General features: G+C 33.2%; 1 protein-coding gene across 2 annotated transcripts in view; it reads left to right on the top strand.

Moving 5' to 3' along the window:
• Positions 1 to 27,053, top strand: part of USP53 (ubiquitin specific peptidase 53) — a 70,250-nt gene that overhangs the window by 31,952 nt on the left and 11,245 nt on the right. For both annotated transcript variants that reach the window (XM_003929735.4, XM_074396958.1), the window contains exons 5-15: positions 177 to 311; positions 2,382 to 2,495; positions 2,577 to 2,659; positions 5,597 to 5,702; positions 6,292 to 6,438; positions 7,573 to 7,722; positions 13,198 to 13,360; positions 13,831 to 13,983; positions 15,249 to 15,395; positions 16,863 to 17,601; positions 19,230 to 19,306. In XM_003929735.4, the coding sequence (XP_003929784.1) occupies positions 177 to 311; positions 2,382 to 2,495; positions 2,577 to 2,659; positions 5,597 to 5,702; positions 6,292 to 6,438; positions 7,573 to 7,722; positions 13,198 to 13,360; positions 13,831 to 13,983; positions 15,249 to 15,395; positions 16,863 to 17,601; positions 19,230 to 19,306 (2,014 nt within the window). The remainder of the gene's footprint in view (positions 1 to 176; positions 312 to 2,381; positions 2,496 to 2,576; positions 2,660 to 5,596; positions 5,703 to 6,291; positions 6,439 to 7,572; positions 7,723 to 13,197; positions 13,361 to 13,830; positions 13,984 to 15,248; positions 15,396 to 16,862; positions 17,602 to 19,229; positions 19,307 to 27,053) is intronic.

Raw genomic sequence — 27,053 nt, 5'->3', positions numbered from 1 at the left:
ACATTTCCACACTTGATTATACAAATAATTAATTGCTCATGAAATTTTAGAGCAAAAGACTTCTGTATTATTTTCTAAGTATATATAGTGTTTTGAGTTTCTCTGTGTTATAATGAAATTACTGAAATGTTTTTAAAGCTGGCATTAAACTTACTGATTTTCTTGTTGATTCCCAGACAATATTTGCACAGTTCCAACACAGTCGAGAAAAAGCACTTCCCTCAGATAACATAAGGCATGCTCTTGCAGAAAGCTTTAAAGATGAGCAGCGATTTCAACTTGGCCTTATGGATGATGCTGCAGAATGCTTTGTAAGTATTTCTGATATTCCTTAAGAAGTCAGGATAGTCGTTTTCATTCCTTAGATAGTACAAATGTTGAGACAAATGAAACAAAAATTTAGAACAATAGAAGACTGTCAGAACTGGCCAGTAGATCCGTATCTTACCCATCCTTCAAGGCTCCACTTCCATCCATCTGTGTTTTGTGTTGTACTTTTGGTTTTGATGATTTGTGTTGCTCTAATTTTTATTCTTAGGCTACAAAAATATTTTAAAACTTAATTGGAGCAATAAGCTTTGCTGAATATAAATGATATCACTTAAATCAGTGTTCTGCCTCTACAGGGTTCACACATGCGGCACATTCCTAGCAGGAATATTTTTCATTACATGCAATGATTATCATTGAGAGAGAAGGGGATTTGGTGGGAAGGTAACAGGGGCAACAGTTTTATTACCCACATTCCAGGTTGAGAATCACTGAGGGTGATGTTCTGAGGCTCTGTTACCACCATAGTAGTAAGTAGAGCATTCCTTTGCTCAGGTACATACTTTATACATGTAAGATACGTATATTAATTATTAAATGTCTCATTAATATTGATGTCACCTATAATTAAGTTGTAGCTATTTCTTCTCTCTTGTTCTTATTTCTAGTCAGCAAATTCTGTAAATTCTTTCATCATAACCCCTTTCAAAAGATTTTTCTTTCCATATTAATTCCCTACCACAACTTCTTCCAGTTCAGCATATTTAAGCCTACTACTGGTGTGCATTCAGCCTGTTTATTTGTGGCCTATTTTTTTTAATAGCCACCATATTAATATAATATTCTTTAGGTTAATGCTTACTCTTCAAATATTTCCATGATTCAAATGTAGACTTTTTATTCTAATATTTAAGGCCCTTTATGATTAAACTCCACCTTCCCTCAGTGCTTCATCTCTGGATTTTTCTTCCTAGTGAGATTATTCCATTCAGTACCTAATGTTTATTTTTATATTCCTGTTTATATTTCTTATATGAAAGGCTGTTCTATTAGCAGTTTTTGCTCAAGTTCCTGAAATGCTCAAAACTCTAAAAATCTATCATTTTGTCAAGGTTCAAACTAAGTCTATGCCTACCAGATAACATTTGACCAAACCACCCAACCCATTCCCTCTAGAATTTACTATCTGTAGAATTCATTTGGCATTTGTATATTATTAATCACCTTTTCCAAAAGAAGCATCTTCATGGTTTCCTCAGATGAAAAGCTCATTGACTAGCACCTTGCCTAGCACACTTGCATGTTGATTAAAATGTCAATAATGCCACACACAGTAATGAAATATAATTTCCATATTTCTTCTGTTTATAATTGATTTTTTGCTTAAAAAATTTATTTTGAACCATGCTAAACTCTGTAGTTTTACTTTCACTTAAATGAATTGTTCTAATATATGATGTGATAATTCACAAAATGTCTAGAAATCTAGGCTTAAATTATTAAATGGTTTTAAATCCTGGCGCAGAGGAGAGGGAAGTTAGCTAATTAATCGAATTCATTGGTTAAGCTTCAATAAAAAGAATTCTGTTAAAGAAATAACTACCCCTTATTGATCTATATTGTAAATCAACATTTATATGAAATTCATTGCAGAGTACATTGCCTCCATTATGGTGTTATTGTAGATATAGAGCCTTTATTTTGCTGTTATTTATACAGACTGCCTAGATGATTCAAGTAGGATTTTTTTTTAAGCTGATTTTTCTTAATTTGAGAATATTGGAAACACAGGAAACTATTTTCTAACATTAAATTCTAGAAGTCAGTCACGATGGGTTGATTTTTAGAAGGATTAAAAATAAATTTATTAAAGATCATGTTACATTGCAATGTTTCTTTCATAAATCAACATTTTCTTTTAAGCTAGTGCTATAAAAGGTGAATAATTGAACATTCAATCAAAGTATTGATTAGAGAGGAAAGCTGAAAAGCTAGCTATATGTATGACACTTTTAAATTTACACTTTGGAAAATCTTGAGGTAAAGAGTTATATTTTGATGTGTTCCCTGCAAGATCAACAACTCATTTATCAATTTTATTTTTAAATTAGGAAAATATATTGGAGAGGATTCATTTTCACATAGTGCCAAGCAGAGATGCAGACATGTGTACCTCTAAATCTTGTATCACTCACCAGAAGTTTGCTATGACTCTGTATGAACAGGTGAGATGGCTTAGTTGTTTTTTAGACATTATAGTTCTGTTTTATGACTGATAGATTAAACATATGTTTTTACCTATATAGTGTGTGTGTCGTAGCTGTGGAGCATCATCAGATCCTCTACCTTTTACAGAATTTGTGCGGTACATTTCTACAACAGCCTTATGGTAAGAACCTATCAAAGCATGCTTACCAAAGATGTAATAACATATTTAAGCACATCGAGCACTCACTTTATAAAACTGTAGCATACATGAATTTCCCCTCTCTGTCTAAGGCTACCAAATATGCTGCTGTGAGATGTATAAAGTGATGTCTATCTCAGTTGGATGTTTGTAATTTAGCCAATATATGTGTTACTTAGTGAAGTGTACATAATGCCAGTTAAAATTTGTATTTATTTATATTTATAACAAATTTTAGAACTGTGAAAGGAAGCGTAAAATGATAAACTGAATGTTAAACTATACATGGTTTCTTCATTTATGAGATGTTCTGTTTGTAATGGCCATATTTTCTGACAGCTCCACTATGTCCCTTTCTCGTGATAAAAGCTAGGGTAAGAGAGAAGAAAGAAAAATGTAAGCATAATTCTTAGTTAGATTCTTGTATTTGAGGCCTCAACATTCACCTTAAATAAAAATGTGCTCGCCTGCCCACCTGCCCACTCACTCTCTCCCTTTTTGTCCATGAAAGATTAGCCAGTTAAGGATCTAACAGTTATCTCTAGACCTTATGTAATGATCTTTGAATACTTTCCAACAGGTATTTGAAAGTATAAATATTTGGCATGTGGTAAACATTGAGTAAGATCATAAACATTTGCATACATTTTAATACAAAAGACATAATGTGAATCAATAATTATCAGTCAGAATATGTTAGTGCAACAGTTAGTTGATAAATGCTGCCAATATTTATGTCAGTGTGCAAAGTGAATGTTGTGTTCATGCATTTCATATTCATCTTCCTGGCTTTATTGGGCATAAAACATTTCATAATGATTATTGAATAATAATTTGGTTATTTGGCTGTGTTTACGATCTTCCTTACATTTACAGACAAGTAAAAAACATTGATTTAGAGAAACATTCCTAAATTTCAGTCAAATTGCAGTCATTTTAAAAAATTTCTATGAAAAGCAGGATGGTGTTTGAACAAAGATAGACAATAAGTTAAAAACTAAATTTTTAATTCTACTTTAAAACTCTTGAATGAAATGACAGTGTTCTGAGGCAGAATGTTAGATAATAAGAATTAGAGTCCCATTATTCTCTGCTTGGTAAACATTGCAAGTTGTAGGAGTGCACACTGAATTCTAATTATAATATCCCTATTTGTATTGGTAATAAGTGTTGAATACCAGTTATTGAATGCTTACCATGTTCCAGGCTTTATGTAAATTGTCACTTTTAATCTTAACCAAAATTCTATTTCATTGATGAAGAAATAGGTTTAATGAGATTAATTTAGTAAGTGGATGAATTAAGATTGAAACCCAGATCTGTCTGACTTCAAAATTTGTTTGGCTAACCACTACTCTAATGCTGTCAGTTTTGTAAAACCAGTATATGCAATTTGAATGAGCTTATCAAATTTAGGGCTTTCTAGTGTACTCGTGAAGTGTTTTGGACAGGTACATTTAGTTGCTACCCAATACTTGTAGATTATTTAAACTATTGAACTGTAAAATATATCCAGTTCTAGAGTAAGTTACATTACTGTTAAGTACAACCAGAACATCTAGAATGGAAACCAGTAAGTGTTTCAACTTACATTACATTCCTTTTTGGAAATGTTTAAATAGTTGTTTAAGTATTACTCTGTTCTCATGCTGCTAATAAAGACACACTCAAGACTGGGCAATTTATAAAGCAAAGAGGTTTAATTGATTCATAGTTCCATGTGGATCATGAGAGAAGTTAAGGAGGAACAAAGTCACATCTTACATGGTGGCAGGCAAGAGAAGATGAGAGCCAAATGAAAGGGTTTTCCCCTTATGAAACCATCAGATCTTGTGAGACTTATTGACTACCACCAGAGCAGTATGGGGGAACAGCCCCCATAATTCAGTTGCCTCTCACTAGGCGCCTCCCACAACATGAGAGAATTACAGGAACTACATTCAAGATGAGATTTGGGTAGGGACACAGCAAAACCATGTTAGTTACTTAATGCCCTATATGTAAAATATGTCTTTTAAGAAGGTTGAATAAAAAAGTATCACAGTTAACTTGTAGTGTATTAAAAGGCCTGCCTGGGCTCTAATAAAATGATTAGTATCCTGACTGGACGCAGTGGCTCATGCCTATAATCCCAGCACTTTGGGAGGTCAAGGCGGGTAGAGTTCCTCACCTGAGGTCAGGAGTTCAAGACCAGCCTGGGCAACATCGTGAAACTCCATCTCTACTAAAAATACAAAAGTTAGCCAGGTGTGGAGGGACTTGCCTGTAATCCCAGCTTCTCTGAAGGCTGAGGCATGAGAATCACTTGAACCAGGAGGCAGAGGTTGCAGTGAGCCAAGATTGTGCCATTGCACTCCAGCCTGGGCGATAGAGCAAGACTCCATCTCAAAAAAAGAAGTAGTATTCATAATAAAAACAAAAGGCGTAAGTCTGGCTTTAAAAACTTGGGTTGTGACTTCTGCATTTAATCAGCAAAGTACCTTCTCCTAGCTGAAATTGGTCATTTTGCTTCTAGGAACTTTGGGCCAGAGAGGGAGCCTTTCCTACAGTTTTGTTCTTGTTAGGGTAGTGTTTAAATTTCAGTTTCTACTTATTAATAATACAAAAGAAACATTTGCTTTAGAACTACCTTCAGACAGAGCATCTTAGCCTCATTCATCTAGTTCCAAACAAAAGTATAATTTTGTCACTTTGTTGCCTTTATTTGAACTAAGTGTTTTCATCATATACTTGCCAAATTTAATAATTTTTCACTTTATGGAAATGTACTTCATGGTTAATTTTAAAGTCATGATCATGTTCTAGACAGAAAAAATGATGCACGTCTAAACTGACAATATTTTTCATGTGTAATTTATTAAAGTTTTAAGTTCATAGGCCAGATTTGGGATTTTTTTTTTTTTTTTTTTTTTTTTGTAGCAATGAAGTTGAAAGAATGCTGGAAAGGCATGAACGCTTTAAACCTGAAATGTTTGCAGAATTGCTACAAGCAGCAAATACAACAGATGACTATAGGAAATGTCCTGTAAGTATAATTTGGAGAATATTAGTATGCTTCTGGTTTTGTAAATTTGAAAATAGGCATTCAGATATTATCATGTAATTATTGATTATATATATAGAATTAGCTTTAAGAATTTTTAAAAATATTATTTTAGATTATACCATGTGTACTATTTATCTTAGCATAATTTCTTAAAACACTCTAAAGTTTGTGAAGGTTTTAAGGTAGTATACGTTAATTAAGTGTTTTCAGAGTTCTGAAATTTATCATTTGATTAAAGAGAAGGTTTCTTTTTTTCAGTAAATTTGATGAATGATACTCTTTTCTCATCTAATATTGTTAATGACTCAAGGGTTTTTTTTTCTGCTTTTAAGGCTGAATTCTTTTTTTAACAGATTTACACAAATATCAAATATTACTTTTATTTTAAATAAACTTCTTGTTTAATCAATAATTAAGACAAATAGCTTGTGAGAAGTCAATTTTTAGTATACTGAATAAATTGCAGATATGTGTTAAAATTGTCATATAATTACTAAACTGTGTAAGGCTTTGCATATGATTTATCTGTTTTCATAATTTTAAAACTTGTCTTTGTGTCTTTTTGTAGAGTAACTGTGGCCAAAAAATAAAAATTCGCCGTGTTTTAATGAATTGCCCAGAGATTGTTACAATTGGTTTAGTCTGGGACTCTGAGCATTCTGACTTGACTGAAGATGTTGTACGGAATCTAGCAACACATCTTTATCTTCCTGGGGTATCTTAACTATTTTCATTCCCTTCTTTTTTATTTTCAAATTCTTCTAAAACGTCTTGATATATATTATGATACACATTTTGATTTCAAAACTAAATTTTTTTTTCTGAAGAAAATAATAGTATTCTGATGTTTTATCTGATAAAGACAAGTTTAATCAAATCAGGCCAACTGGAATGTCTTTATTACATGGACTAGGAATGGCTTTCAATTATAAACTAAACTGTCTTATGACTTTTGCTTCTTTCACTCTAAAATGACAATGATAGATGATTTTTTATATATGGCCATGATTGTAAATATAAATATTGTTAACTTAGAAAGGTTTAAGATTTAAAATTCATCTAAAGTACTGATGTCTCTCTCTCTCTCTCTCTCTCTCTATCTATCTATCTATCTCTCTCTCTTTTTGACACAATCTTGCTTTGTCACCCAGGCTGCAGTGCATTGGCACAATCTTAGCTCACTACAACCTCCACCTCCGAGGTTCAAGCAATTCTCATGCTTTAGTCTCCCAAGTAACTGGGATTACAGCCATGCACTACCACACTCAGCTAATTTTTTGTATTTTTAGAAGAGAGGGGGTTTCACTATGTTCTCCAGGCTGGTCTCAAACTCCTGGCTTCAAGTTGATCCACCTGTCTTTGCTTCCCAAAGTGCTGGGATTAAAGGTGTAAGCCACCATGCCTGGCCATGATCTCTTGATATGCTTGTAACTTTCTTAATATATTTTGAATTGGTTGATGTTACAATTAAAGTTTTAGATAATTATCTTTTAGATATTTTTAATGAACATTCAAATATGTGATTCAGTCAAAAATTACCAGAAATATGGAATTGAATCTCATATTTTGAATTTCTTTATGAAAATTTTTAGTCATGTGTCCTTAGTGATACTCTATTACTAATTAGTGAATTTGTTCTGTTGGACTTAATGTTTCTGTGAACAAATTAAAAGTAGTAATTCTGTCAGCAGTGTGATCTCAGTGGTGCCTTCAAGTAACAATATCATAATACTGGAGTGGGGCAGTATGCATGAGAAATATTTCATGAGTCAAATACATGATTCATCTAATTCTTCCTCATTTTAAAAAAGATATACTGTTAAGTGTACATTACTAATTTTTTAAACAGCTTTTTTATAGGGTTACTGATGAAAATGCCAAAAATAGTGAACTTCTCCTTGTTGGTATGATCTGCTACACCAGCCGACATTATTGTGCCTTTGCATTTCACACCAAAAGTTCCAAATGGGTTTTTTTTGATGATGCAAATGTGAAAGAGGTAAGTGATACTTTCTTTAACTGAAATAATTACTGTGATTTTTACTTTTTGGTAATAAATAATATATTGATATTAATACTCAAAAGGAGGATGATATAATTATTATGCAAAATAGTAATAAATGAACATAATGATGCTGGCATCAAGTTCAAACTTTCTTTTTTTATTCTTGAAATTGGCTTATTTTGAAGCCACCTTTTACATTAGTCCATTTCCAGAATTATAATAAACTGGCTAATGAATGTTAGTATACAAATATGTAACTATCAGTGATCTGTGTGTCAGTGATTGTCCTTTTTGCCTAATGCATAGTTGCTATATTAATATTTTTGTAGATTATTCACAGTAGTTTTGTATAACTAGTGATAAAAATGTGCTTGTCTTTATTTTTATTATGACAATTTTTTCAAATTTTGTGTGTGGCATACAAAGAAAGATATATCAGTTATATCTTTTGGTAATTATAGTCGACCCTTGAACAACATAGGTGTGCCAAAGCCCCTGTGCAGTTGAAAACCCACAACCAACTTTCAACTCCCTCAGAACTTAACTGCCAACAGCCTGCTGTTGATAGGCAGCCTTGCCAAAAACATAGTCAATTAGCACATATTCTTTATGTTATATGTATTTGATACTGTACTCTTACACTAGAGCTAGAGAAAAAAATGTTACTTAGAAAATTATAAGCAAAAGAAAATATATTTACTACTTACTAAGTGGAAATGGATCATCATAAAGGTCCTCATCCTTGCTGTCGTCACGTTGAGTAGGCTGAAGAGGAAGAGGAAAAGGAAGGTTGGTTTTGCTGTCTTGTTGGCAGAGGCAGAAGAAAATCCACATATAAGTGAACCTGTGCAGTTCAAACCTGTGTTGTTCAAGGGCCAACTATAATTTATTTACTCAAATTGTAATAATATTGTCTAGAAAAGCAGTGAATAATAGTTCTTAATAAGGAATATCGGAATCACATGAAGAGCTTTTAAAAAAACATATATGCCCAGATTCCTAAACTTTTGATTTAATGGTGTAAAGGCCGGTATCTGAAATTTTAAGTTTTACAGGAGATTCAGACATAGCACCGTTGAAAACTGTTGGTCTTGGCAGTACTGTTCTCAGGCTTATAGGCTTTGGCAATCTTTATTAAGTAGTAAACTCATTTGAAAATACAAGTTATTTGGTTGTTATAAACAAATGATGTAGAATTCTGTTTAGTTTCATTTTAATATACAACCAAAGGCCATTTATCAGCACTGTGATTAAGACAATACAAGTTCAAATATTTGGTATTTAGTGGACTTCTAATTCTACCCATGAAGGATTAACTGCTATAGAAATAGACATTTCACTGTTTAAAACTAAGACATAGGTGATATAACTCTTTTTAGACATTGGACAACATGCAGTTGAACAAAGAAAAGGGAAACAAATGAGGTCAGCTCTATAATTACCCCCTGCTTACTGCCTAGAGGTAGTTTCTGGGTTGCAATGCAGGCAATGGGAGCCCAAACAAAGCCCAATAGTGTCACTCTGAGTACTGGAGACTGAAACTAAAGTTCAGGGAGTCCTAGATGGCTAAAATTTGCAGGACAGAATATCAGAAAGAAAACTGCACAAGAAGAAAGTTCAGGAAATTGACATAGGGGTTCCCTGGAATTTTTGGCTAAATTGAGATCTGTGTATGTGAGGGGTGAACCCACACAAGTTTGGAGCTAGTTGAGAGAGATAGGAAGCCTCACTGGAAAACAAAAGGTAAAACAGTTCTCAAAAATCATGCAAGGTTAGTAATAGTTTGTATCCCCACCATAGAGTGGAGAGATGATATAACATGTAGACATTTGCTAGAATTTTCAGAAAAGTATTACCTTGATAATGGGGCTAAATTATTTCTAGGCTGAAGGTTGTTCTGTACCTGACATTAAAAAGCTTAAAACAACATCGGGCACAGTGGCTCATGCCTGTAATCCCAGCACTTTGGGAGGCTAAGGTGGGCAGATCATGAGGTCGAGATTGAGACCATCCTGGCCAACATGGTGAAACCCTGTCTCTACTAAAAATACAAAAATTAGCTGGGTGTGGTGGCGTGTGCCTGTAGTCCCAGCTACTCGAGAGGCTGAGGCAGGAGAATCACTTGAACCCAGGGAGATAGAGGTTGCAGTGAGCTGAGATCACGCCACTGCACTCCAGCCTGAGGACAGAGTGAGACTCTGTCTCAAAAACAAAACAAAACAAAACAAACCTTAAAATAAAGCCTGAAAAGGACAAAGCTAATTCTACTTTTCAAGTAGCACAACAAAATTCAAGACTACAAAGTTCAATGGAATTTCAATATGCCACTTCAAAATGGCATTCAATATAAAGTTATCGAATATGCAAAGAACCTGAAGAAAAATTAATAAAAACAGACCAGAAATGACTGAGATGGGAATATCAGGGAAGAATAGTAAAACTATTATTTATATATAGGGATTTCTTAGATAACATTTAATAAGCATGAACCTTAAAATTAGTTGATAAATTAGACTTCATCAAAATTTAAAATTTTTTTCTTTGGTAAGAATGAAATGACAAACCATAAACTGGGAGAAAATATTTGTGAAACATGTGTCTAATAAAGGCTATATCCAGAATATTGAAAGAACTCTTAAAACCCAATTTAAAAAATTATCAAGAATTGTTGACAGTTCACCAGTGAAGATATCTGAATGGCTTTTGAAATGATATTTAGTACATCATTAGCCACAAAGGAAATAAAAATTTAATTCATAATGAGATTCCACTACTTAGCTGTTGTAATGGCCAAAATTAAAAAGACTGACAATACCAATAGTTGGTGAGAATGAGAACAGCTAGATCTCTCACATGAGGCTGATGGAACCACAAAATTGAAAGTTCACTTACAAAACTGTCAGTTTCTTATAAATTTAATCACATATTTTATCATATAACCCAGCAAATCCACTCCTGTGAAAACATAAGTCCACATAAAATGTGTACTTGAATGTTCTTGGTAGTTTTCTTCATAATAGCCCAAACTAGAAATGACTCAAATGTCAACAATAGGTGAATGGATGAACAAATTGCGGTATAGCTATACAGTGGAATATAATACTCAGCAAGAAGGACTGAACTATTCATGTGCAATAATATGAACAAATCTCAGAAGCATTATGCTAAGTGAAAGAAGTGAGATGTAAATGACTACATGCTATGATTCCATTTATATGAAATTTCTAGAAGGAAAAACAAAGGTATAGGAAGTAGATCATTTTCAGGGACTGCAAACTGGGGTGTAAGGTAAGTTTTGGGGGTGAGGATTACATGATCTTGTTATCAAAACTCACTGACTTGTACACTATAACTAGATAATTTTACTTCATATAGTATACCTCTTTATAAAGCTATTAAAAATTTTTGGTATTTATGTTCTAAAATCAGCACTTTGCTTAAATTACTTAGTACTTTTTTGGAGGAGTTTATTAAGTTTCATCTTGAGTCAATGTGTAACAACTTTTTGCAGTTTCTACTTTGCTTTTACATAGTTTAAATTGTCAAAATGTGGAGGAAGAACTGGGTATCACCCCATGAGGTTTTTTGTTATTTTATTTTCAAATTGACTCCTCAAAGCCTGGCCAACATGGTGAAACCCCATCTAAAAACACAAAAATTTGCCAGGTGTGGTGGCACATGCCTGTAATCCGAGCTACTCAAGAGGGCAGAGGCATGAGAATCTCCTGAACCTGGAAGACAGAGGTTGCGGTGAGCTGAGACCATGCCACTGAACTCCAGCCTGGGCGACAGAGTGAGACCTTTTCTCAAAAACAAACAAACAAAAAACCAAAAAACAAAGCAAAAGAAATGGACTCCTCAAGTCCAGTGAGGAGGATCAACAGCTGAATATGTGCAATTTGAAAAAGCTCATCAGAATTTTTCTTAAAAGTCCCCTTCCCTGCAAAAGTATTCTAGAATGCTTTGTGGTGTTTTTGTTTGTTTGGTTTTGCTTTGCTTTTAAATCAACTTTATAGAAGTATAGTGCACAAACATTAAAATACACCCATTTTAAGTGTCCAATTGGAGTTCTGATCAATGTATTCACCTATGTAACCACCATAATCAGTACACAGAACATGTTCATCACCCTAGAAAAATTAGATCAGTTTTCTTTATTGTCATACTCTCTACACCACTCCAGGCCCAGGAAATCACCAGTCTCATTATAGATTAGTTTCACTCATTCTACAATTTTATATAAATGGTCTCTTACAGTATGTACTACTCTGTGTCTGCCTCCCTTCCTTCAGCATAATGTCTTTAAGATTCATTCATGTTGTTTGGATCCATGTTGTAATTTTATTGTGTGTTTTATGGCTGTACAACAATTTATCCATTTACCTATTGAAGTATGAATAAGCTGTTTGTGAACATATTTTTTTCCATTGCTCTTAGATAATACCTAGAAGTGGGATTTCTGGGTTGTATGGTAAGTGTCTGTTAAACTTTACAAGAAACTATCAAACTGATTTCGAAAGTGGTTATACCAGTTTGCATTCTATGATAGCAAGGTATGAGAGTTCCTGTTGTTCCACATTCTCAGCAGCACTTCTGTTGGTGTTCTTGTTAACATTAGCCCTTCTAGTATATGTATAATAGTATCTCACTGTGGTTTTCATTTGCATGTCCCTTGTGATTGGTAATATTTTAGGCATCTTTTCATGTGCTTGTTGACCATTCTTATATCTTTCTCTTAGTGAAATGTACAAATTTTTGGCCAGTATTTCATATTGGATTATCTTCTTATTAATGTGTTGTAGGAATTCTTTATTCTGCATTCCAGTCCTTTATTAGATGTATGTTGCTTATTTTTTTTTGATTTCCTAATGGTGTCTTTCCAAGAGCAAAAGTTATTAATTAATTTTGATTAAGTCCATTTAAAAAATATTTTTCTTCTGTGGTTTGGTATGCTGAGAAATCTGCCTTTTCCCAAAGTTGTAAAGATTTTGTCTTCTTCTGTAAGTTTTGTAGTTTTTGTATGAGCCATTCTGAGTTAATTTTTTTGTTTGTTTTTTAGGAAATCAGGCCAAAGTTCTTTTTTTCATGGTAAAAATTCTTTTTCTCCAGTTGTAGCACCATTTGTTGAGCCAACTCATATTTTTCCATTGAATTGCCTTGAAATCTTTGTCAATTGTTGGTCAACCACATATTTGGAAAGCTTTTTAAAGTTTAATCACCTTGAAGTTTATAATCTTTGCCCATCAAAATTTTAAATGATAATGTTTTAAAGATTTTTATTTAGACTAGCTACTAAATACTATTAATATATATTATGATACATACTTGAACTACTAGCATCTGCATATCTAAATTTTTAAAAAATATAATTTTTAAAAAATATACAGTAATTCAGAGTCTCTGCCTTTTCATAAAACATATTGATTACAAGGTTTTGTTTTGTTTTTATTCATTGTGGTTTTTCGAAAGATTGGAACTAGATGGAAAGATGTTGTCTCCAAATGCATTCGATGCCACTTTCAGCCACTACTTTTGTTTTACGCAAACCCAGATGGCACAGCAGTTTCTACTGAGGATGCGCTCAGGCAGGTCATCAACTGGTCACATTATAAATCTGTTGCAGAAAATATGGGTAATTCTTTCTTTTTAAATTTTTCAATGTTTTTCTATTATCACAGTCAACTAGGAATACTAATACTCTGATTATAAAATGAATATTGAGGATAAATTCAAATTTGATTTTCAGTAGAGTTCAGGAAATTTTAGTAACTTTTGTTAGTATTTTGGAATGAACCTTTTCTCATCAGTGGCCTCAGAAGCACCTTCAGGAATTAGCCACTATTATGATCACACAATCACAGAAGAGGCTTTACTAGTAGCTCTTTCTAGAAGTACATTTTAAGTGATTGAGTAAACTGGAAAAGTCCAAAACAGCTAAGTCATTTTTGGATGCATTGTAAAGCATTTCGAAATTCTTAAATGATATCAGTCCTCTAAGTTTTACTTAACTGTTTTTACAGTTAAAAATATCTGAAAAAAATGATTCAAGCATCTCTTCTCATGGGAAGGAAAGGAATGATACATTTGGTTTATCTTTTTAAGGATGTGAAAAGCCTGTAATTCCTAAGTCAGATAATTCAAAGGAAAATGGATTTGGTGATCAGGCAAAGCAGAGAGAAAATCAGAAATTTCAAACTGATAATATTTCATCATCTAATCGGAGCCATATTCACACAGGTATAGGGAGAGGACCAGGTATGTGTTTAAATTGTCATTTTTACATAGTTCCAGGTGAGTGTCCTCCTTTCTTTACTTTGGAGGATGCTTAACTAGCTTTCCTTGGCTATGAAGAGATAATAACAGGTAGATAACAAAATTCGTCTTTTGATTTATGCATTTCTCTGAGATCTGTAGTTTTATCTGACCAGTTTGATTCCATGAATTGTTTGAGTTTCTCTATGGGCTCAGACTGTGGTAGGCCTGAGGCAATCTGACCTCAGTTACCAAATAAAGCAATAATGTGGCATTTCCTTCAAGGAGTTAATAATCAGCTTGAAGCAGGAAAACCTGAGTTAGTAATTTGGCATAAATGCCAAAATTAAATTTACTGTTAGTGAATGCAACAGTATTTCAAAGATACTATTGCCATAGTTTGTTCTTAACCTCATTTTTATTCAATTCTGTCTTGTTATTGTTATCCCATAGCTAATTTTCACAAGCCAAGTTCTGTAACTTCGGTCCAAAATAAGACCTCACAATATTGTGTATAGTTATGGTTTAGAAATACATATAACTCTTGTGGACGTTCAGAATGATTTTGTAAGCAACTTTTAAATATATTAATGAAATAATGTCTAATCATAAAAGTAACCCACTTAATCCAGGGTAGTAAGATTGAGAATTAACAATTATCCACAAAGAACTAAAATAAAGGCTTTTAAAAAATTCTTAATGAAGCTGTATCTCTTTTCCTTTCACAAATTATCAATATGCTTAGATTAAGGCATTTTATGTTTTTCAAAAGACACCTAGTTTTAAGCCCAGAAAGAGTATATATGTGTGTAAGAACAGAAGCATTGAAATCAGAAAACTTGTGTTCTCAGTTCTAGACTTACAAACTTTATGAACTTGGGCAAATTTCTAATTTCTGTCTGCCTCCGTTTCCTTACCCAAAATAGAGACAGTAATTGTACCTCAGAGAAGTAAATGAGTAAGACACCTGGCACGTAGAGACCATTCAGTTACCTTTAGCTCTTATTTTAATGGCAGATCTGTTTCTTTCCTTTATACTTGTTTTAGTGGCTACACAAGAAATTTTAAAAGATAACATACATCTCCAGTGTCAAGAAAAATTACATTTAATTTTTAATCATAAAAATACCGTTTTATGCTATATACCAACATATCTATGCTCTTTTTAAATATGAAATATGTTACCATTTTTATATAGATCAATTTTTATTTTTATTGAGCAATTTGAAAAATGATCTGTATCACAGTAAGAATAATTTCTTTTACAGCTAAGTTAAGTCACATTGATCAAAGGGAAAAGATAAAAGACATTTCCAGAGAATGTGCTCTGAAAGCTATTGAACAGAAAAACTTACTCTCTTCACAAAGGAAAGAGTTAGAGAAGGGACAAAGAAAAGATTTAGGACGACATAAAGGTAAGTTAAGATCTTATACTATTGATTTTTAAAGGGGCTGGTAAAAATCTTATTGTAAAACAATTTTTTAACTCTAATTTCTGTATATATTAAATATATATTAAAATATATAAATTAAATATATATTAAAATATATAAGTTAAATATATATTTCTGTATATATTATATAAAATATACAAATTACATGTATTTCTGTATATGTATAAATATATAAATTTTATCTATGTATAATTTCTGTATATAGTTAATATATAGAAATTAAATTATATTAAAGTTATTTTTAATAACTTTAAGAGAGGAGATCTTATTCTGTTGTCCAGCCTAGAGTGCATGACACAATCATAGCTCTCTGCAGTTTTGAACTCCTGGGTTCCTCATATCTTAGCCTCCTGAGTGGCTAGGCACATGCCACCATGCCTGGCTAAATTTTAAAAAGTTATTCATAGAGATAGGGCCTTGCTGTGTTGCCTAGACTGGTCTTGAGCTGCTGGCCTCAAACAATCCTCTTGCCTCAGCCTCCCAAAGTGCTGGCATTACAGGCGTGACCAAACCTATTATATTTTACATATTTATATATTTATTAATATGAGTTCTTTAATACACCTGTACTAAATATGCAGAATTTTCCTGGTTCTTATTTAATTCTAACCTGGGATGCTTGTATATGTGTTTTGATGTTTTAACGTACTCATAGATGTAATTCACTCATGGCATTCAAGTATAAGGAAGTTTATGAAATTAAGTGAAGGGGCTCCTTTTCTGGCAATCCCTGACCTTACCTCTCTTTACTTAGTATTTCCATTTTGTTATAAGTATGTCTTTTTAAGGTTTTATGCTTTTTTCTTTATGGACAGAGCATAATTTAACTGACACTGATAGACTTTAAAGGCTGATTTAAGATTTTTGCTTCAGCAACATCCTTTTCCACACATGCCTTTGTACGTTTTTATGTGTAGCCATAACATAAAATTCCTTCAGAGGAATTGCTGGGTCAGGAGATATTTACTTTTAATTTTGACAGACATGGCTCAGTTGCCCTCCTGAAAGACTGAACTAGTCTGCATTCCAACCAACAATAATTGGATGTTTCTTCACACTCTAAGCAGCAATTGGTTGAACAAACTTTTAAATCTTTACCAATCTAAGAAGTGAAAAATATTTTACTGTTTTTGTTATTATGAGTTAGATAGAGTGCTTATTAAAAAAAAAACTGTCTCAATTATGATTTACCTTAGAGATCATTTTTTAAAGTTTGTTTCTTTTATAAATATCCCTCATTAAGCATACATGAGGACTGGAAAAGCACTTTTAAATTTCAAAGCAGTATGTGATATAATGTACTTTTAATTACTATTTACCTAAAACTATTTAACATTTTATCTCTAACAGGTATTTTTGCCTTGTGACTAAAAGGTAGCTCTGAGGAGTAATTCATGTGTATCTTTTCTTTTCTTTTTTTTTTTTAAGATTTAGTTGATGAAGACATTTCACATTTCAAGTCTGGATCACCTCCTGCCCCAAATGGTTTTAGGCAATATGGAAATCCACATCTATATCATAGTCAAGGAAAAGGATCATATAAACATGACCGAGTTGCACCTCAGAGTCGAGCTTCTGCACAAATAATAAGTTCAAGTAAATCCCAGATTCTTGCTCCAGGAGAGAAAATAACTGGCAAAGTTAAGAATGACAGTGGCACTGGATATGATACAGACAGCAGCCAAGATTCTAGGGATAGAGGAAACAGCTGTAATAGCAGCAGTAAAAGCCGGAACCGAGGTTGGAAACCTATGAGAGAAACATTAAATGTTGATAGTATTTTTAGTGAAAGTGAAAAAAGACAGCATAGTCCAAGACACAAACCAAATATTAGTAACAAACCTAAATGTAGCAAGGATCAAAGTTTTAGTAATTGGCCGAAAGAGAATCCAAAGCAAAAAGGTTTAATGACCATATATGAAGATGAAATGAAGCAGGAAACAGGAAGCAGAAGTTCCCTTGAATCTAATGGAAAAGGAGCAGACAAAAATAAAGGCCTTGTAGAGGGTAAAGTGCATGGTGATAATTGGCAGATGCAAAGGACTGAGTCTGGATATGAAAGCAGTGATCACATCAGTAATGGATCTACTAATTTGGACTCACCTGTTATCGATGGAAATGGTATAGTAATGGATATCAGTGGTGTTAAAGAAACAGTATGCTTCAGGTAATGTAGAAGTTGAGTGAATCATTTTTCCATCACTATTCTTTCCTGTTAATAGCATGAAGTAATTTTTGAAGCTTGGGGTCAATTAAATAGGCTGGAACAACATGAGCTGTTTTAAAGAGCTTTAAAAAGTTTGTTTCTCTTAAATACAAGTATGTTTCTGTAAAGAAACCTAGGATATTGCAGTTTATTTGATATTTTAGATTTCTATTTTTAGTAGTTATTTCCTTATTCCAAAAATAGCAGCTTTTTTAGAAAATTTGGGAAGTACAGAAGTTTATTATCATTGTTGTGTCACTGTCAACAATTGATTGGTTTTAAAGCACAGACTTCAATTGGTATCATTTCAGTCATAAAGTTGGTTGTTTAATTCTTTTTTCGGTGGTAGGGGAAAGGAGTCTCGCTCTGTGGTCCAGGCTGGAGTGCAGTGACGCAATCACGGCTTACTGCAACCCCTGCCTCCTGGATTCAAGTGTTTCTCCAGCCTCAGCCTCCCAGGTAGCTAGGACTATAGGCACACACTACCCTGCCTGGCTAATTTTTGTATTTTTAGTAAAGATGGAGTTTTGCCCTGTTGGCCAGGCTGGTCTCGAACTCCCAACCTCAGGTGGTCTGCCTGCCTTGATCTCCAAAAAGTGCTGGGATTACAGGCCTAAGCCACTTGTGCCTGGTCTGTTGTTTAATTCTTCAATCTATGTGATGTTTATAATCTCATCTCTAACATTTGTAACTCAGAACTGAAGCTATTTTTTACTGTCACAACTCAGTCTTATGGAAGAGATACTTTCTCTTTAGCAAATATTAAAAAAATCAACCAAATAACTAAGTTTCTGCTCATTTAATTCTAAATACATTTATTATATTACTATTTAATCCTTCTAAAATGTGTTTGACATTAGCTGATATTTTACCACATTTGTTATTAAAAGGTAGATTTGCAAAATCTACTGCCCATGTTTTATGAAATTACTTGTTTCAATAAAGACTTAAGGAAAGGGCCAGGTGTGGTGGCTCATGCCTGTAATCATAGCACTTTGGGAGGCTGAGGCAGGAGGATTGCTTGAGCCTAGGACTTTCAGACTGGCCTTAGCAACATGGTGAGATCTCGTCTCTACAAAAAAATTTTAAAAAGTTAACGAGGTATGGTGCCATGTGCCTGTGGTCCCAGCTACTTGGGAGGCTGAGGTGGGAGGATTGTTTGAGTCCAGGAGGTCAATGCTGCAGTGAACCATGTTTGGGCTACCGTACTCCATTCTGGGCAAAAAGGCAAAAAGTCCTGGCTCAAAAAAAAAAAAAAAAAAAAAAAGACTTGACAGGGTAATTTTGTAATTTTGTAATTACTGGAATGGAGTAGCTCAGGATAGTAGAAAAGTCAGGACTTTATAACCAGATAGACTTAGATTTTAATTACTGGGCAGATTAATTTGACTTTTACAGTCTTCATCTTATATTGTAAAATGAAGATAACAACTACTTTTAAGTATTGTGAGATGTATGTTAAATAATGTACATTACGCCTTAGAACAGCACATAGCATATAACTGTTTAACAAATGTTGTTTTCTTTTTTAGAATAAATTAAGGTAGTCCATAATAACTGATGTGTTTAGTGTATATTTTATTTTCTAGTGACCAGTTTAAGACAAGCAACCTAAATAAAGAACATGGGGACTGTACCTCCCTTCAGAGCCAAAATGACTTAGAAGGTAAAAAGCTTATTTGAATATAATAGTTGCTGTAAAAAATAAATCATAGTAATTTATTGTTTGCTATTATGATATACCTAAGAAAAATCCTATATTACTATAAAAATTTTTAAATAACCTTAAAATATCAATGAATTTTATTAAGTTAATATGTTTTAATGTGGAAAGAAGGAAATCATTCTTTTTTATATGTATATTGTCATACAAAAGAAAGAATGCTATACTTTCCACATTGGCTTCACAAAGTGTTAATAATGGTTTTGTATCTTTGTATCTCACTTTTTATTTGATTGGATAACTATTGCTTTTGAAGCTTGCAGTCTTTTTTAATGTGCTGTTTGGCTATGTCTCTGATATTGCAGACAGTATTAGATTGCTTCCTCTTTTGATTTAGATGATGAAGTCTTCCCATTTTTTTTTTTTTTTTTTTTTTTTTTTAGTAGCAGTTTGCATTTTAAGTGTCCACATTCGGGACCCTTGAACACATTACTTTTGATGCTGATCCTTACAAATGGGATTTGGGACTCAAATAGGCAGGAATCTGTCTATGGTGGCTTGTTAACACATTACTTTTACTTAACAGAAGGCATATTTCTATATTTGCCAAGAAAAATGTCATGTTCTGATAGTATAGAAACTTGTCTGTGGACTGTGGGTTTTTCTTACTTTATTTATCTCCTACCTTTTATGCCTATGGGAAATAGGCATAAAAAGAGAACGGTCCATTTTTTCTCTGAGGTAAGAGTAAAGAAGGTAAGAATAGTCCTGTTACTGATAAGTTTGTGAGTAATGAGGGAAGTTGAGAGCATTCATACTTGATGGCTTTTAAAGGATGGGAAAAGCTATGAGAAAAGGAGGAACTCTATCGGGATAGGTAGGTTTTAGATTATGCAATGGTAGTATCTCCAAAATCTCAAGGTGTTAACTTGTTTGTTTCTTGCTCATAATACAAGTCCAGAGGTGATCAGTGTAGTCTCTTCTTAGGAGTCACTCAGGACCCCAGGCTAAGGGGATATAGGTGAGGAGGTGGTAAAGGAAGATACAGTGTGGAGAATCACCTGCTAAGTTTTAAAACTTCAAACCAGAAGTGACACATGCACTTCCACTTCCATATCATTGACCAGAGCTAGTCTTCTAACCAGGCCTGATTTCAAAGAAGGTAGAAAAGTGCAGTTTTATAGGTGCTTGGAATTGAATGGAAGTATGTATGAACAACTCTAATGGCTGCCATAGTAGTTAAAAACCAATAGAAAGATTGATTAAGCAGCCTTCTGGAAAAGTTCAGTTTGGCAACAGTAGCTATGCAATGGTGTGATATTATTAGAGGCAATTTGTTAGCACATAATAGCCCAGAAGCAAAGAAAGTTAGACATTTGAATTTATACAGGATTCAGGATTGCTATTGGGAATATATACCTGAAGAATTTGAGGGAGAGAGGTCAAGGAAGATGATTAGTAAAGAGATTATTATGTTGCAATCAAAGACAATGTTTTAAACTTTTATAACTCAGAGGAATAGAAGGGATGTAAGTTTTCACAATATAAAAGAGCAATGAACAGCAAATTTTAAAGTTTTTTAGTCTTTATTATCCTTAAGGCTTTTGTGGGGATTATTCGTCAGTTTGCAGAGAAAGAACGTGATTAAATTTTAAATTATTTTATTTTCCTCAAATGATATACTATCAGAAGGAAGGAAATAACCTTCCTTTCCCATATTAGAATGTCTCGCCTGATAAAATCTGATAAGTTTGGTAACCAAGTATTACAGGAAACAGTAAAGGGTTGGCCAGAAATCACAGCAAAAGTTAGTGAGATTGAACAATAACTGCAAGTTCAGTACTTGTTACAAAATGATGCTTGCTTCCTGATAGTTATAAAAACACAAGTTCATAGAGATTTTGTTGGTCAAAAGTACATTGCTGTAAGAACTTTGCAGTAGGTTTCCTCATTTAATTGAAAGAGTGTGTATATGATGCACTTAAACATGTTTTTTTTGTGGTAAAATATGCATAACTAAATTTACCATTCTAACTGTTTTTAAGTGTACAGTTCAGTGGCATTAAGTATATTCACATTGTTGTGCAACCATTATTACCATACATCTCCAGAATTTTTTTTATCTTCTCAAACTGAAGTTCTCTACCCATTAAACAACTCCTCATTCTCCCCTCCTCCCAGTCCTTGGCAATCACCATTCTACTTTTTGTGTCTATGAATTGGACTACTTTAGGTACTTCATGTAGGTGGAACCACATAATATTTGTCCTCTTGTGTGTGGGTTATCGCACTTAGCATGATGACTTCAAGGTTCATCCATGTCGTAGATGTATCAGAATCGCATTCCTTTTTAAGACTAACATTCCATTGTATTATATACCACATCTTGTTTATGCATTCATCTGTAAGTGGACATGTGGGTTGTCACTACCCTTTGGCTATTGTGAATAATGCCGCAATGAATATTAGTGTGCAAATGTCTGTTTGAGTTCCTAAAATCTTTTGAATATATACCCAAAAGTGCAGTTGCTTAGTCCTATGGTATTTATATGTTTATGTTTTCAAGAACTGCTATACTATTTTTATAGCAGGTGTATCATTTTACATTCCCACCAGCAGTGCATAAGGAGTCCAGTCTCTCCATAGCCTCACTAGCACTTTTTATTTTCTGTTTTAATAGGTATCTTATTGTAGTTTTGTGTAACCCACTCTTTATTTAACTAAATAAAATTATATTATTTTAAAGTTATTTCTGATTTCATAAACTTCCCTACTGCAAAGCCTCCCATAGTTCTCTAAGCCAGTCTTTAACTTGAGAACATCCGTTTGTGTTGTACCTTGTAGTATTGTGTATTCCCGTCCTCCAGTCTGAGACTGAGAATATGTGGAAAAGTAATACAGGAATTTTTTCCCAACTTAAGAGCTTGCTGTGCATGGTTTGTTTTGTTTTGTTTTGTTTTGTTTTTTCCCCATGAGGGACAGTTAATTATAATTCTGTGACTATATATGATTTTCTTCACACATTATTGACCTATAGGATCATTTTATATAAATAGCTAAAAGACTTAGAAGTTAAAGAGCCTTAGAAATTTCTTATTTTCATATTTTCTTGACATTTTGTCAATTTTTACTATTAGTCTATACAAATATATTTAATGGTAGAGAACAAAAATCTATAATAATGCCACTGTTATTTCTGCTTTTTTAATTCCATTAATAGAGATATTATATAGGCTTGTCTGCCTATGTCATGAGGAATTCTGCTGCAAAAATCCATCTCTACACTGGCTAAAGCTGTTATATTTGGAAACATTGTTTAAATTGCCATAATGCCATTTGGAATGTTTTAGCCCCCTTTTAAAAATGGAATCTAGTGTAGGGATTTCACATGCCTTAAATTACATTCAAGACAGAAGAAATGTTTAAAATACATTGTCAGAAGAAAGCATCACATATTTGAAGAACACAAGTAGTTTGGTATATGCAAGGAAGAAGTGCATGCATGGAATCATGGGATAATGGCAAAAGGGATACATAGAAGCCAAATTATAATGAAAGTTTATGCTATTTTTTAATCATAGAGGAAATGGAGAGGCACCAAAGGACAAGCATGGTATGCTGTGATTTGCATTTTAGAAAAGTCTGTGGTGGTAGTGAAGAGGGTAAATTTGGGACAGTGGGAGAAAAATTAGATGACTATTGTAATAGCCTAGGAGAGAAAAGCTGGGGCATGAACAAAGGCGGTACCAATATCAAGAAAGATTTGAGAGACAATAAGCATATGTGGGCAGGGTAATTAGTTAGCTTTTGTGACATGTACCAAATGAGAGAAAGGGAAGCTGGGATAGATGTACTTGGGTTGTATACAACTAGATTTACCATTTAGCAAAATGGGGAATATAGGAAGAAGGAACAGATTTTGAAGGTGGAAGGATGGCAAGTTTATATTTTAATTTGTTGAGTTTATCATCTAGGTAAACAGCATTATTAGGCAGTTAGGAACATAAGTCTAGAACTCAGGAAAGATGATATATTTGATAACCATTCACTTATATGGGAATTGAATGCCATAGACACAAACAGGATCATAAAGGAAAATTGGAGATTGAAGGGCAAAAATAGACCAAGTAAGGAACATGGGCTTCGCTGAGGCAGAGAAGTGAGCTAAAGCTACAGAGAAGGAGCAACTGTAGAAAGGAATGAGAAAGGGGATCTGGAAAGACAGGAGAAAATATAGGAGATGGGGTTATCATAGGAAAAGCAGAGAAACATAGATCTTTCATGAGGAGAGTGGCCATAGATTAAGCAGAATAAAGATTAAAAAGTGCCAGTTTGATTTAGCAGTTATTAGTGGCATGGTAAAAGGAGCGTTAGAGGAACATTAGACATAGAAGCAAGATGATTGAGGTATTTAGAAATAAAGGGCCATGTTTGTAACTTAATCTCAAATGGTCCCGAAAAAGAAAAAAAAGCCTTATTATTAAAATGTTAATAATAGCTGAATCTGGAGAATGGATATAATATACAGGTACGTTTTATATTTTTCAAATCTTTCAACTTTTCTGAATTTTGAAAATTTATTTCCAAGTAAAAAGTTGAAAGATTACAGTAGACTAATGATTGCACAACAATGTGAATGTACTTAATACCCCTGAAGTGTATAATTAAACATAGTTAGAATGGTAAATTTTGTTACGTATATTTTACCACAATAAAAAAAACTTTAAGTGCATTACATACTTTTTCATATTAACTGAGGAAACCTATTGCAAAGTCCTTAGAGCAATGTGATTCTGATTATCAGAATCTCTATGACCTTGTGTTATGATAACAGGAAGCAAGAGAAGTAAAAAAAAAAAAAAATGAATTTTTGTCTGTCTTTCCAACCCTTTGCTGTGAATAGCATACCTAGAGGAAAAAATGAAAGTCTTAGTTTGGGTTTTGTTTTGTCTGTTTCAAGTGGACATGCTTGGTATTTATATTGCAAAAGATAAGGAACTAATGATGTATAGAGGGAGAGAAAGGCATGAAGAATAGAACAAAACAGTAATTGATGAAGACCCTTGAGGAAGGTAGAGTCAGAAGGAAATCAGGCAGAGAGAGGATTTCAATGAAAAGGATGGCAGCTTTTCTGTGATGATATTGAATAACGTGTATTTGTGTTAGGTAGAACAGTTGAAGTGTTTATATCTAATTGACTTTCTTTTCTCTATGAGGTATGGTTATCTACTGAGATAAGTATATAGTAGGTTGAGAGATTTACAGATCATACATAACAGGTAACAAAGGAATTACTAGGTCTTTCAAGAACTTTTGCCATTTGCTTTTCAAGTCTGTAATACTTGGCTTAATCTCAGTTTTTCCTACAAGTCAGGATTAGTTAATGCTGAGAGTACTGATCTGGGACATAACAAATAAGAGTTAAAGAAGTTGATAAGTGATTTAAAAATCTGTTAAGTCCTTATTTATTATTATATAAATAGTCTGTACTTCCACTTTCTTAATTGAAATATACTATCCTTAATGTTGTTACATCTTAGAATTAGTCAATGAAAAATTTTGTCAGAAGTGTTTGTACATATACTTAAGTTTGATAATTTTCTCTGGCCGGGCATGCTGGCTCACACCTGTAATCCCAGGACTTCGGGAGGCCAAGGTAGGCAGATCACAAACCCTCTACTAAAAATACAAAAATTAGCTGGTCATGGTGGTGCATGCCTATAGTCCCAGCTACTTGGGAGGCTGAGGCAGGAGAATTGCTTGAACCCAGGAGGTGAAGGTTGCAGTGGGCTGAGATTGTGCTACTGCACTCCAGCCTGGCAACAGAGCAAGACTCCATCTCAAAAATAAAATAAAATAAAATTTACCCTAAGATAATTTTGGCAAACTGCAGAGTTTGTTCATTTAAAATAAATACATTAGAAAGTATATTTAGAGAAAGAAGTACTTTTGTCAGCTGACTTTTTTTCTATATACATTAAACATTTTTTCTCTAAGAATTTCATAAACTGGTAACACATAATCTCTTCCTTTTCTGTGGCCTACCCAGCATCACCAAATAGCTACCTATATACTTTTTTAAAACTAAACTTTTGGGTTTGAAATTTACTTAATGTAGCAAATTAGCAATATTTGCTTTTCATTTAAATTATAATCCCAGTGAGAAAAGAAGTTATTGACTCCTGGTTTTTTATTTTGTAAAATCCCAAAATTTAGGTTTCAGATACTATAGATTATTACATATTAAAGTATCTTTCTACTCCTTTTAGTATATGGTAAATTTAGCCATAAATATTTATCTATTTAAAGTTCGCTGATTTTTCTAAAATATTCAGATTTTGTTCAAATATATTTTTATTATAAATTCAGTTATTGATTAGATTGTTGCTCTTGAATGTTTAGGGTTTGTAAATGTAGTATTACTATTATATTCTGAAATCTCATTATACAAGAGTGAAGATTACATTGTGCCAGCAGTTTGGTTTTATTGCTCACTCTCGCGCTGGCGCTCTCTCTCTCTCTCTCTCTCTCTCTCTCTCTCCATATATATATATATGGCTCTCTCTCTCTCTCTATATATATATATATATAGCTCTCTCTCTATATATATATAGCTCTCTATATATATGTAGCTCTCTCTCCATATATCTCTCTCTTTCTCTCTCTCTCTCTATATATATATGGAGATAGATAGATAGATAGATATAGATGGATATATGGAGAGGGAGAGAGAGAGAGATACACACACACACGTCTATTTTAAATGTAGGTCATTTTTTTCAGATGAAATAAATATTTTGATTTCCTGAATACTATGTTTTGGGTTTTCTTTTTGCATCCAGAATCAAAATTGGCATTATTAAAGTTTCTTGCCTTGATACTGAGCGTTTTTTCTGTGTCAAGTGTCAAAATTGGACCATCTTAGATTCGTGAATAACCTGGAGCCAAAATTCCTCATAAAGACACATGGATGTCTATGTCAGCAGAAGAGAAAAATAACATACCTATTTTTAAGTTAGTTGGAATTTTGAAGTCAGACCACTTGGTTGAATGCCTGCCACAGTGATATTAAAATTTCAAACATGTTCATAAATCTCTGCTGCCTCCTGCTGCCCACTGTATGAATAATTCATAAAATTAAAGAATTATTTAAGAATTATTTTTTATTGTTCGTGAATATTAAACTTGAAATTATGAATTGGCTAATAAGTGAAATAAACATGAAGTTAAAAATCACACTGAGTAGCAAATTACAATTTCAACTTAAAAATTAAGCTTTAAACATTGACAAGTTATTGATGTTATTTTTGGCATCTTATTACTTGTCACATCTCTTTTTAATCATAAAATAGCTGTTGAAAAGAATGAAAAAGTTTTTGAGCCCATGGCAGTATCTTGTTTACCCACAGTGATTTTTGGCAAAATTTTTGAGCCTCTGCCAGTATCTGGTTTATCCACAATATTTTTCTTAAGCATGAAAAATAATATATATTCCTTCTAGAGAGACTCGGGGATAAATTTTACTGCTGTTTAAACGTTTTATGAGCATGGTGCTTGTCGACTTGAGTCAGGTAGGAGGGAAAAATAAGATTTGTCTCAATTCTTACTTAACTTGTCCCTCACCACTGGGCTGGGAACGTGATAGGCAGAGTAGAGGTGACTGAAAAGAAGTAAAACTGTTTTTGAGGCCATTGTTTATTCTGCAGACCTTCGTTTGAATGTCTTTGTGTGCTAGATACTGTGCTAACTT

This window comes from Saimiri boliviensis, chromosome 3 (assembly GCF_048565385.1).
Source record: "Saimiri boliviensis isolate mSaiBol1 chromosome 3, mSaiBol1.pri, whole genome shotgun sequence".
Lineage (NCBI taxonomy): Eukaryota > Metazoa > Chordata > Mammalia > Primates > Cebidae > Saimiri > Saimiri boliviensis.
The sequence above is the reverse complement of the archived record's forward strand: the minus strand, read 5'-3'. Positions and strand labels throughout refer to the sequence as shown.